General features: G+C 37.1%; 1 protein-coding gene across 1 annotated transcript; it reads left to right on the top strand.

Annotated features, from left to right (window-relative positions):
* Nucleotides 1–4294: 4294 nt before the first annotated feature.
* LOC142617112 (vacuolar protein sorting-associated protein 60.1) lies at nucleotides 4295–10331 on the top strand. Its single transcript, XM_075789811.1, has 7 exons — nucleotides 4295–4363; nucleotides 5867–6018; nucleotides 7351–7444; nucleotides 8347–8418; nucleotides 8516–8627; nucleotides 8941–9095; nucleotides 10101–10331. The coding sequence occupies exons 1-7, from the start codon at nucleotides 4295–4297 to the stop codon at nucleotides 10152–10154; spliced, it is 708 nt and encodes a 235-aa protein (XP_075645926.1). The 3' UTR covers nucleotides 10155–10331.
* Nucleotides 10332–13882: the final 3551 nt, after the last annotated feature.

The following is a 13882-nucleotide window of genomic DNA, read 5'->3' as shown; positions in this document are numbered from 1 at the left end:
TAGATGATAGAAGTAATATTGGGAAAACATGGACAAATCAGGACGAGGCAAAGATGGTTACCTTGAAGAGATCGTGGACGCTAGAGTGTTCGAACTCTTTCAAGGACATGTCGTAGCACGCAGCTACGTCCTCGCCCTTCACAGCCTCTTGGAATCGTTCCCAAGCCAGGTCCTCGTTCTCCAATAAATTAGTAGAAGTCCTTCGAGGAGGCTGGGACGAGTCGTGGAGCACGAGGAGACTTGGACGGAGTGGCACCGAGAGGTGTGGACGAATCTACGTCAACGACCGGGACGGGTGGGCCGAGGAGGAAGTTCGGTCCTAACGGTTTCGATCCCCGGACGGCCCGGACTTAGCTTTCTTGCCCCGACGACTTGGCAAGCTAGCCAAGTCCACATGCTTGGACAGGCTTTTCCTTTTTTCTCCAGAAGCAGGACGAGGCTCAGGTCTAGCTACCTCGTCGACAACTTCCTTCCCCTTGTTTCCCTTCATGGTTGCCATTCCTAAAAAATAATAATAATAATAATAATAATAATAATAATAAATAAATATACAAGTAATCATAAACAAAAATGAAAAGTGCATATCTTAAGAGGAGCACTCACGTCTACGGGTAGTTAACTCGTGTGCTAAAGCTTCGACGGACGGTTCAGGGCCGAGTCCCCACTTGTGTAGACGCTTAAGGGTCACTAACGAGTGGAAGTCTCGTTCAGGATGTAGACGGGCCCTGTGGACGCGGTCACGATGGAACTTGCTCAAAGAGGGTCGTCCAAAGGTGGAAGGGAAGAAAGAAATTAAGGTCGGACCATCGTCCAAACGAGAAAGTATAATGTAAAAGAAACAAAAAGAAGAACGTGACATACCTTCCGGACGAAGGTTCCCTATGTCTCCGTATAAGGAGCAAATGAGTCTCTACCAATCTCGGCAACGGATGCCCCGCCCCGAAACCAGACGAAGAAAAACTCCGTCTTCCGTTTTGCCGAGATGAGGGCAAAGACTTAATCGAGTCTACGGTCATTGCCCCGGCCGTGAACTCGATGGAAGCCTCGAGATTGATTTATCTCGCAGGGTTTATAGCGATACAAGAACTCGTCCACGGTAATAGACGGTCCCCGTCAAACACCTCCATCCATAAGACTTGCATGGAGACAACTAGTCTCCATGCGTTGGGGTTAAGACACACTCCCAAGCCCCGGCCTAGTTAGTAATTCCCTAGCAAAGGCATTTAAAGGAAGTCTAAGCCCCCCAACAAATAGGCTTCATAAACACCTATTCCATAACGAGGTGGCAACACCACTCACCTCCGGACAATAGCCTAGGGTTTAGATCATCGGGAATCGAAACCAAGTCCTAAGGGAATCTAACCTTCTCGTCCGAGTCCTCGAAGGAACCCTGCAGAGCACAACTATATACGGTTTCTGTTCGTCTAAAGGGGAGGACGGTGGGGAGCTCGACGAGGTGTCGCCCAAGGCTCCTCGTCCTAATACTCTCTTGAAGAGTTTCTACGGGGATTCCAGGGAACACCGAGATGTATATTCCTCGGTTGTGTGACCACTACTACTACGGCGTTACTAGAGGTGTCATAACAAGAGTCGTCATGATACTCGTCCTATGGCCCCGACCACACCGTAAGCTAGACGAGCAGGCCATTGAAAACGTCCTAACACTTAACAAGGAAAACTAAAGTGAGTATAGAAAGATTACCCGGCTCTAGACGAGGGACACTAAGGACGGCGAGGATATTCTTAGACGAAGCGACGGACGAGAGTGTCAAAGCGGAAAATTTGAAAAAGTGAGAGGGGGCATGAGGGAGAAACCACTATTTATAAGCGAGAAAAGTCTCGGTAGCCGCAACGACGGACCTAATTATAAGGTGACACGTGGCGCGTGCCTCGGAGGAGTAAACCGTTGACTAACCTCCTATGGATGTGTGACACGTGGTGCGTTTTAAAATCTATTGATACATCGTATAACTCTGGACGAGTGGGCAACCGAGTGGGGATGAAAACACTCAAACCACCCAAGCCGTCCATGGACGGTCATCACCTCGCCGGCCGTCCGAAGTTATCCTCGGGGACGAGGGTAACGAACAAGGACGTCCGAGAGGGTGATAGCGAAGCTACATCCCTCGCCCGTGGGATGCGCACACACTGCAGAGGACTCGTCCATGTAAAGATCCATGGACTAGGATTTTACACTTGGAATCGGCGGGTGCACTCGACGAAGGAAATTCGGGACGAGGGTATCATACTTAGGAGAATCTCCGAATATAATGTGACAATCCCTTATCCCACGCATAAACGGTCATGTATCCGTTGTGAAATAGAAGTGTAACTCTGAACTATGGCGATTACGTTTAAGCCTCGAATCCGGGAGAGGTTCCTATTTCGATAACCGTCTACGAAGGCACTATATAAAGGACCGATTCGACAAGGCAAAGGTATGTTCGGTTTTCACTAAAAGAAAGTTGGAACTCAGATTACTTAGAGGGAAAACTAACTTTACCATCGGAGGATTTTGACGGCGGCCCGGTCGCCTTTGATACGCTTTTCTTTCTTTTTCAGGCCGTAGAAAGAACCAGTAGTCCTTTCAAGTCCGGAGCATCCAGCCTACTGATTTTCTTGGCATCATCAACCTTAAATTCACCCAGGTGGTTTTTGACTTACGAGAGGTTTTCCCTATTTGTCAACAATCACCGTGTTAATTTAATTTCCGCTGCATTTAGTTTATTTGGTGATTTGTTGGTGCCTCCACAATTTGCATGTAATTTGACTTAATTAATCAACTTGGGTAATTGAATTAATTAACCGGGGTCAATATATCTTAACCCAACATACCCAGTCATGAAGACACTAGGGCTTGGTAGCTAAGAGGAGGAGACTACCTACTACTTGGGAGCCATGCTTACAATCTAACATTTTTGTATTGGAGAAGCTTAGATTTGGATTGATCTGAGTCAGATTTGGATAGAAAACTCCCATTAAGGACTTTAAAGGAGAGTCCAATTACCATTAGCAAATTTAGGCTAGTTCAAGATTCACACCTGAATCAAAGAGAACCACCACTATGGGCAGCTCAAGACCCATGAGGGAACTAAAACGTCCTATAAAAAGGTAGAGGGAGGCTCATGTTGGGATTGGAGCCAAAAGGGACTCAAGTATACATTAACATTAGACATTTTAAGGGTATGTTTGGTAACTGTTTTTCCCCCTTATTTTCTGTTTTCAAAAATAATTTTCTATTTTTGAAATTAAAAAACTTGTTTGGCAACCTAAAATTGACAAAAAACAAATTTTTTATTCAAAACTCAATATGTAAAGAAAACTAAAAACATGCAAAATGCTGTTTTCAATTTCCAATTTTCAAAAGTTAATGAAAATACGCATTTAATTTAATGAATCTGTCTCATTTAATGAGTTAGTAGTAAAGTTCAATTCTAGTAACAACATATTTAGTATTTTCCATTTTTTTCTTCCAAAAAAATATTTTTTTAAATTTCAACTAACCAAACATGTTTTTGATTTAAAAAATACAAGAAAATTGTTTTTTCTTTATATTCCCAAAACAAGTTTTTGAAAATAGGAAAAAAAAACTGTTATCAAACATAACCTAAAGTTTCGTTATTATTTGTGTATATAATTGTTTTATAGTAGTTGACCCCAAAATTAGTATGACTAAGACTTTATTGTTATTAAACATTATTATTTAGTGAAAATTAAAAGAAAAATAAGTTGATGGAAATGTTTAGGGAGGTTTAGCCATAGAAGAAACCCTTGGCATTGACTGTTTGTTAACAGAAATTTCCCACATAGTATATTGTTGGAGGTGAAAGGAAAAATCAGGTAATATAAACCCACAATGAACTTTCATACATCCACTTCTATTAACCATTAACAATCCAATCACAGTTCCATCCCATTCACAAAGTCCAAGCTGTCACCCACTCTAGCCAATCAAAATTCAAAACCTACCTTTCCAAATTTCAATCCCACTAAACCCAAACCCACACAATACTCACCACCATTCCCCCAAACAAACGAAAAAAAACAAAACCCAATCCCTCACACTTCGCCGAAACTTCTTTTTCCCCCGTAAGAGAAAGAGAAAATACATAGAAACAAACGCAGAAAAAGAAAGAAAAACTCATAAGCTCTTTCGAAGAAAGTCTCGCATTCTCTCTCTCTCTCTCTCTCGCTTTCGAATTCAGTGGGGAAAAAGTTTTCTTTTCAGTTTGATCTGAAAATTCGCCGACCTTGTTGATTGTTCCATAAGAAGAAGAAGAAGAAGAAGAAGAAGATGAAGAGGGTTTTCGGCGTGAAGAAAGATAAAGAGCCTCCACCGTCGATTAACGACGCCTCCGATAGGGTTTCTCACTTTCCTTTCCTTTCCTTTCCTTTACTTTCTCTCACTGTTTTTTTTATTTAATTTTTTATTTTAATTTGCTTAATTATTGTTGCGTTTGGTTCCGGAGAAAATAGTAATTCAGGAATTAGGGCAAAGGGAATCGGAATTCCGATCTGTGATTATTATTATTTTTGTTAGGTTTTTATGAAGGTTGAAGTTTTAATTGGGTTTAAAATGATGAGATTCTGAAAAAAAAAAAATTGATTTGGTTTCTTGAAGAGCTCAGATTTGTAATTGAAGGAACTTTTAGGTGAAAGTGTGTGTTTGGAATTGCTAATAATTGCGAATTTGTCCGAATTGTAGTGATAGTTGAACTGTTATATAATCTTTGATGTTTGTTTGATGACTCTGTAGTTGTTTTTCGTCTGTGTGATTGGATGTTGTAGTCGTGTTTAGGCTTTACAATGTTGTTGGTACTGACTAATGATGACGGCCCGTTGTAAATGTGTGCATAAGGTTGTGTAGTTTAAATATAAGAGCTGGCTATGACAATTTTGATGGAGTTGTGGGTAGAATATGTGTGAAGGTACAAGCAGTACTTAGTTTCGTAGTGAATTGGTTCATGGTGGGAGTGTGTCGGTGTAAGATGTGATCCTGGTGAAATATGCAGAGTAAAGATAATTGCGTTGAAGTTACTGTTAGGCTTAATGTTGTATTGCTGTCCATACTTGAATGATAAATTAATAAGATTAGAAAGGATGCAAGATGTTGTGAAAGAAAAAAGAAAATGTTACATACAGCAGCAATATTAAAGGACAAGTATGAACCCATGTTCGCTGTTAAAATTTTGAGCTGTTGATGTAGAAACTGAGTGGAAGGGATGTGCTTTTCAGAAAAAACTTTCGGAACCTCCATGGGCTGGGAGATCAATTATTTAGATGGCATTGGCACTGTTGCCTGTTACAATAATGTGATTTTGATGAAGCTTTGAATATTTTCGCCTAATTTCTAAGAACCACCTCTCAAGAAGTTAAGGTGGTAGAAATTTGATGCTGCTTTCATGAAGCCTTCTCATCTGCAAAATTATATACTGATTGGATAAGTTGTAGTAGTTTTGGTAAGATAGATGATTTTTTCTTGTATGGGGAACATTAAAGTTACTGTAGAGCATCTGGTTGTTAATGTAGATTCTCAGTCCTTACCTTTTCCTGTTACTCATGTTAACATCTATGATGGTAATAGTATTCATCTTACACTATGATCTGTTGGTTTGAATGTATTTTGAGAAGCTTAGAATTTAGATATTCTGCATGGTATTCACATATGTTTGTAATTTTTTTTTTTTTATGGATTAATTTTCAGATGCTAGTTTGGCTGCTGGAATTATATGTTTAAATTCACTGCTTTGCATAATTTTTAATTGAAATTTCTTGCCATGTTATTCTGTTCTCCAATATTCAGTCTATCTATTGTATTTCTACAGCTTGTTCACTTGAACTAAGGTCTAAATAATATTCTTTCCAGATCAATAAAAGAGGTGAAACAGTGGATGAGAAGATCAAAAGGCTTGATGTTGAGCTTAGTAGATATAAAGAGCAGATCAAGAAAACGAGACCTGGCCCTGCTCAAGAAGCTGTTAAAGCTCGAGCCATGAGGGTTCTCAAGCAAAAGAGAATGTAGGTGCCTCTTGTAATGTCATTACATCTTTATTGCACTTTTATCTGGGGATAACATTCTGCATGTGCTGTTATATATGTGCAATAGTTTTTCTTGAAAGAAAAATGCTTAGTGTGGGCAAAGTACTAGGTGTTAGGTATAACATAGTTTGAAAAGCTTTGAATTTGATGGGAATCCTTCAAGCAGGTTTGAATGGGTAAAGAGCTTGACATTTAGAGAGTATGTTTAGGTGATAAAGCTAAAGCTGTGTTGAAGACACAGGGAAGAAAGGTTCAAATTTTGAAGTTATAATCATTAAGAGGGAAGAAGCTTTTACAGTTTTGAGGATATTTGTCAAAAAAGAGAAGGCTGTTATGATTTCAAGGATAAAATAGGTTTATTCAAGACTTATACATAACAAGTTAAAGAACAACCACAGAAATATTATGGAAAATTGAAGTCATTATTTATGCAGTAATGCTGGGGGGTTATAGGCCTCCAAAAAAATAAAAGAGAATCATTTTAAAATTGACCTATTCAGTGTTTTTATAAGTAATTTTTTTAATGGTATAGAAGAACCACATCCAAATACACAGGTTGTGTACTTGAAAGGTAACACAAATCTAGATCATTCATTTTTAATCATTAAGAAGGAAGCGAGACATGGAAAATTTTGTCATCCTCTCTTATTGGACAAACGCATGATGTTTAATTCATGATTGTTTGTTAAGGGTTACAATATGATTTGGTGTCGATAGTGTCACTTTGGTTCAAAATACCATTGTGTTTTTGGACACTTGATTTTGGTTTGCAAGAGACGGCTTCTTACTTTATGGTATGAAACCTAATATTGGTTGATTGATACACATTAATTTGATTAGTGAATGGATTAATCTATACTTCTATGCATCTAGATTTTTTCCCAATGTTAGTGCATATATAACTTTGGCTAAACCAAAGTGCCATGAATTGACCTAACATTAACTTTCACATTATTGGAATTTATCTATACCATTGGTTCAATAATATGATATCTTTAGACGTTAATAAATCAATACAACATGTGACGTTGCTATGTTTTGTAGTGTCAATACCTTGGTGTCTTTTACCAGTGTTAATGCCACTATGGGTTCCCTTTTCAGTATTAAAACTTACTACGTCTTGCTGGACTTGCATTAGTATATCCATGGTTCCCTAGAAAGTGCAGATTGGCCTCTCTCTCTCTCTCTCTGTGATATCTAAATTAATTTACTTTGTTGAAAGGAATATGTGTATATGAGTATGCAATACAGCTTGGATCATATGTTCTTATTTTCTCCATGATTTATACAATCTATTAAGCCTCTGCACAGGTATGAAGGACAACGGGACATGCTGTACAATCAGACATTCAATCTTGATCAAGTTTCCTTTGCTTCCGAGGGTATTAAAGATGCTCAGCAAACAGTATGTCCTAAGGAGCTTTTTTTTTTATCCTTACAGAATACAGATGTTTATTACTGAAAATTGACCTTAATGAGCTCTTTTGGCATGGCCATTTGTGTGACTGGCCTAAACCACAGTATGGGTAATTATAGAATTACTTATATTTTTGTTTCAATTGAGTGGCTTCCTAAAAATTTACATAAGGCTCTGTTTGTTTCAGTGTAACAAGTTTTCAATTGAAAAAAATTTCAGGGAAAATTGCCTATTTTCTGCTGTTTGGTTCTAACTCTAAGAATACTTTGGAAACATTTTCCGGCATTTTTTTGATATGGAAAATTTATCAAATTTTTTTTAATGATTTGATAATATATTTGTAACAACTTTTATTCACTACATAGATATCAATATTAAAGAAGTAAAAAAATCAACTTAAAAATTATTTTTAAGAAGAGATACATACATAAGGCATAACCAAGGAATTTATATAGTCATACACATAAAGGATGCAATTTATAGTTTTCAGCTATTCTGTTTATAAATGGGTTTAGATGAATTACGAATTTGGACTAAGTTTCTAGTATCACTTTGTACCGGTTTTGGAGTACTGGGGTTGTGCTGTTTTCACCTTCAAACATTTGTTTTTCTTGGTAGCGCCCCAAGGGGCATAGTTCAAGGCAGCTCAGGCGGAGCTTTATATGTACCCTGATTGGAACCTGCTGCCTACCTCATGAGAGGTAGGGGACGAACTATTTGTCACTAGGGCCGGATTCTTTATAAATATATGTTGAATCTAGGTTCTGGACTCTTATTTCTTGTCCATTCAGGTTATAAGAGAGAGATGCCCTGGATTCATGTTTAGGGAACCAGATTGTAAAGTTAGTTCTATATTTTGTCACAAATTGAATTTGTTTTCTTTTCTCCAGATGTCAGCTTTGAAATCTGCAAACAAGGAGTTGAAGGGAATGATGAAAACTGTGAAGATTCAAGACATTGATGTACGTAATTATTTGATATCTTTTTTCACACTTACCTTCCATGCTTTACTGCTTTTGAGAATTTCTGGTGCTGAACAGTTGATTTTTCTGATTGTAGAACTTGCAAGACGAGATGATGGACCTAATGGATGTGAGTACTGAAATTCAAGAGAGCCTGGGTAGAAGCTATAGTGTGCCAGATGACATTGATGAGGATGACCTTATGGGCGGTCAGTTTTTTTATTATCTAAAGTTTTAGATATTGAGGGAGATTTTTTAATGGTTGTTTTCAGACATAAAATGTTTCTGATTTTAATTTTCCCAGTGACTATTTGATGTTGGAAGTACTAACTCCTGGAAATAGTGTTGAAAACTTTATTATTAATTAATGTGTGCTGGACAGGGTCGTAGTTGTTATGCTAATTCATGTAGGATGAATAGGCTTTGTTAATCTAATCTGCTAATTGTTAAGTAATGGATCTGATCTGACCAACATTATAAATATACTCATGTCCTATTCCAACAATTATTTCTTTTGGGCAGAACTTGATGCTTTGGAAGCGGACATGGGAACTGAAGCTGATGGGGTGCCCTCTTATCTCCAACCTGATACAGAATCTGAGTTGGATTCGGAACTCAACTTGCCATCAGCGCCCACGGGACAAGCAGCTGTACCAGCTGGCAGATCCAATGCCCAGGTAAATTCCATTGATTTTTTTGCAGAAATGCAGGATATTAGAGTTTTTTGTTGAATTGAAGAAAATTGTGAGAAAGGAACCCTTGAATTTCATGAGAAAGTTCTGCTAATTAACCCTCCTTTTGGATCCTCCATAAATATCCGACTTCTTGATTTCTGACTACAAAAAAGCTGTTTAGCACTGTTGCTTAGTTGTTTGATAACTCCACTTAACTGTGATTCTGGTGAATCACTTATCAAAACTGACTACAAAAAAAGTAAAATAGTAGTAGTCCCTTTTTTTGGCATGTTACGAATAGTTATTTTCTTTTTAACGATGAAAATCTCACTTTTTTCACTCTGTCTCCTACTGGCCATACACTCACGTGTTCATCAGTCTCTGCCCCTTTTGGACCAATGTCCACTGTCAGCACTGCCTACAAACACCACATATTGCCTCCATTGCCACCATCAATCAATGACAACACCCTGACCAACCCACCACCCACAATCCCAATAGCTACTTCAAATCAACCAACAAATCTTTACCCATAAATTACCCCAAGGTTGTGAATAACTTCCCCAATGGCCAGCAATGTTAGTGATTAACCAATATCTACTTACACTGGCATAGATATTGTATTTTGTATTGTGGGGAAAAAAAGAAAAAAAAACTATTATAACAAATGCAACTTCAATCAAACAACTTTTCAGATTCTGACAATTACTGTTTTCAGCACTACACCAAACATTACTTCTCAGCTAAATAACTGTTAAGAAAAACAATAAATTTTTTATTGCACTTCTTTTTTCAAGGTTAAACGGCAGAAGTTTAAATTTTTTTTATTGCACTTTAAGTAGAGCCAATGATCAAACTAGTAGAGCTTCCAAACGGGTATGAGAAAAAGTGTGCTGATTAATGGAACGGGTGGTTAGAACTGGCTTAGATTAACTATTTTTGTTGCACGTTGTACTTACGTCTGCATGTCTTATTTACTAATTCTTCTGCAAACTATGATGCTGACAGGCTGAGGACGAACTGGGTTTGCCTGCTGTGCCTCGGGCATCTCTTCGTGGTTAGGAATTGCTACTTTCTGTTGTGCATTGACTTATAATTTGAGGGGAAGCTGGATATGAAGCAATTTCTTGTAAACATTGTGCAGAACTGAACTTCGATTGATATAGTGTTTTCCGTTTTGTTGTTTGCTATTTCCCATTGATTGGATTTTTTTAACAAGCATTACCATTATTATTATTATTATTTTTTTTTTTTTTGGGGTGAAGGATAATTTGAGAAGAATAGAGAACGGGTTACATACTTGGCCTAAAAAAAGAAAAGAAAAATTGAAGGGTTTATGTATTGTGCGTGCCCCTAATACGTCTATTGGGCCTGAGGGGTATTTGGGCTCACAATCTATTTGTATGGTGGGCTTTCGGATTTCCTACCAAGAGTGATGCTATGCTTGGCAAACACGGCGCCCCCTGTTTCCCTTGTTATCCCAATCGCTCTCCCTCTTCTCCCAGGGTGATCTCTTACTCCAATCTTCCCTCTTCCAATTGTCCAACCACTCTCACTGAAGCTTCCCTGCCTATTTATAGCCAGAGTTAGTGGGATGGTCACGATCATTCTCCTGGTGGGTGGAAGGAGAGGTCCAATATCGTGTCTCTTAAGTGGAGTCTCAATTGTGAGTGGCAAGCAGTGGTATTGGAACTAGTTCTATTGCTGAACCTGTCGCTCGGGAGGGGCACTCCCTAGGCAACGGAGTGGAGTTCCAATACCATCTCATTTAAGAGGATATTTGATGATAGGTGGGAGAAGGTAATGGTGGCCTCAGAACCTGCTTTGCCAATAGACTCTATGCTCAGCAGGGCATCCCCTAAGTGGTGTCGTGCATTCCAAGCTCAACTTGCTCGGATGACGTATTCGTCAGAGGGGGCGCGTCTTTGTGCCTGCCGGTCAACTCGTAAATGTTTTTAAATGTGATCGGTGTGAGCCTCTCATACGTGTTATTACAACCCTGGGCCTCTAAGTGGGCTTGGAGGGAGGCGCCCGTGCACGTATCTAATAGTGTACTAAACTCTCTCCCCAGTATGAGTGAAGTATCGATTGTATAATTACATGCAAACTAAAAGAGCCATGGCATATCATGACCTTACTAAATCAAGAAAGAGGAACATCCTTGATTTAGTAAGACTCAAGAAGATTGTGTATAACTATATGCAAACCAGAAATGGTGTTTATACTATTATACAAGGGCAGTGCAAGACTCCAGAAGATTGCCTTGATCGTCATTGACATGGATACTAATTTCCTTTGGGACCTGATTTCTAAAGGATTAAAATGTTAGGATGGTATATTAGGAGGAAAGTCTTTAAGGTTGCTAATAAAATTGGAAACGCCGTTTTCTTAAATTAGGCAAGGCATAGGTAGTCCCAACTACACATCTAAATGATGGGCAAGCAAGGCTGAGAACATAGGAGATTCAGATGACTTATTGAACAACAGTTCCTAATTATTAAAAAGAAGAATATTGATGTTGGTGATATAGGAGCAGTTGATCACATCAAGTACAGAAAATGATGGGATTTGAGAGGACCCCTTAAGAACATCTTGTAACCCTATAAGACGATATAGAGATTGAATAAAGGTTGCCCTAGATGGGAAATACTATGCATCATGCATCATAAAAGGTGTGAAAAATGACTGAATACTTTGGTCCGGCAATCTCTTACCATCAATCTTAAGAGGGCTTTTTCAATTCACACCTTGATTTTAAAATTTTGTAATCAACATCCTAATTTGAGAATAATTTGCGACATATACCAACCATTCAAATTAGTGAGATATATTATAGTTTAGGTAGGATATACATTGCAAATGTGCTTATAGTTGGGCGTACACATTTCTCATGCCCTCAGTTATTGATAGATGATTGTCCACTAAACTATTAAATTTTACACTAATGTAAACGTTGAGGTGGACATTAATTGCGACATCCACCAACCATTCAAATTAATGAGGTACATTGTAAATGTAATAGTTTAGGATATAAATTGCAAATGTGTTCATAGCTGCCTGCACATTTCTCATGCCCTCATAGTTATTGATAGATGATTATCTACTAAACTATTAAAAAATTTACACTAATTTAAACGTTGAGGTGGACATTAATAGCAAACTAATGTTATACATAGATTTGGGTTTGATAATTTTAAATCGGTGTCTTTTGTTCTTTTGGAAAAATTTATAAAAAAATATGCATATTATAATTCTATTTCACTGGTACTCTTATGCTAAAAGAAGTGTTGAAACACTTTTAGAACAAAGCATAAGGCATAGTTATAATATTTTTTTAAAAAAAAAATTTGTTGTCCAATAGCTTCACTTTTATGTTCAAGTGCTTTTAGGACACAAAGCATAAGGTATTATTATTATTATAAAATTTTTGCCCAATTGCTTCACTTTTATAATAGTTAACTATGATTGCATTTAATTGATCAAGTTGAGAGAGAATGTGTTACCTTCCAACTTTTCTTTGTCTACCAAACTTGAGGGCCTTTTTAATTTCATCCAAAGTTGAAAACTTACGAGGATACCCAACCCCTCTTTGATCACCCTAGCATAAATTTATTTGCCATGAGAAGGTTTCAAAATTGTTTGAATATATCTCATGTATTAAATGTATGAACCCTATATCTTATGGATCCACGAATCACACATTGTGAGAGAAACAATGCATATATAAGATATATGAGATAATTATTGGTTATGGTGAACAGGAGTTCATAATATATGTGTGTGTGTGTGTGTGTGTGTTACCAAGCACCTTACAGTGCTATTAAACACCAAACTTTGTGTCAAAATTTGTCTTTATTTTAGTATTTTGTTAACTTTATAGGTTTTTATTGAATTTTTTTTTATTCAATGGGACCTCACCTACATTATTTTAACCTTAACAAGAACCGCACGGTGCTTGTATCATGTTCACATTCATTTTTTTCATCAGTAATCACATTAAATGAGATACAATACAAAGAAGCATTAATGCTTAATAATTTGTAGAGTTCATGAACCTTTCTCCCACTATATTTTAAAAGAACACCAAGTATTTAATCCATAAAATAAAGGGTGAGGCTTAGATCCAATGCATCTAATGCACTTAGACCCGTTCAAATGGTGACATTTGTTCAAAAGTGAACACGTGTCATTATCTCAACGAGTTCAATGCAATTGGATACTAAACTCAAACCTCATCTTAAAATAAATGGGTACAATTACCAATTGATATTGACTTCATTCATGTACCCATCATCGCATCATATAATTGGGAACAAATTGTGGAGTAAGCACTAGCAACTCCACATAGAGTCCAAGGTTGTCCTAAGACCACCCTGGCTCAAAAAAAAAAATTTATTATTATTATGTACAAATTTCAAATATTTATGATTTTTTTATCTTTAAAAAAACTATAACCCTAAATTTTTTTAAGCCTAATATAATTAAACTTTAGACAAAATTTGGCAACAATTTTGGTTGTAGACTAAGGCTACAACTATATTCAATATATTTTTTTTATTGGATGTGAGTTTTGACAAATCCACTATTTAATTGCATTTTCTTCTTATATCCTTTGTACTTACAAAATTTTAAGAAAATCTAAATCAATAACTATGTTATCAACTAAATGTTTAAATTTCGAGATTTTGTAATCTAAAATTATAAATAAAAAATACGCTTATGGATCGAATGATAAATAACATCTAATTGACATGAAATTTGACATATGTTTTAAGAATATAGAGAACATA

This window comes from Castanea sativa, chromosome 11 (assembly GCF_040712315.1).
Source record: "Castanea sativa cultivar Marrone di Chiusa Pesio chromosome 11, ASM4071231v1".
Lineage (NCBI taxonomy): Eukaryota > Viridiplantae > Streptophyta > Magnoliopsida > Fagales > Fagaceae > Castanea > Castanea sativa.
The sequence above is the reverse complement of the archived record's forward strand: the minus strand, read 5'-3'. Positions and strand labels throughout refer to the sequence as shown.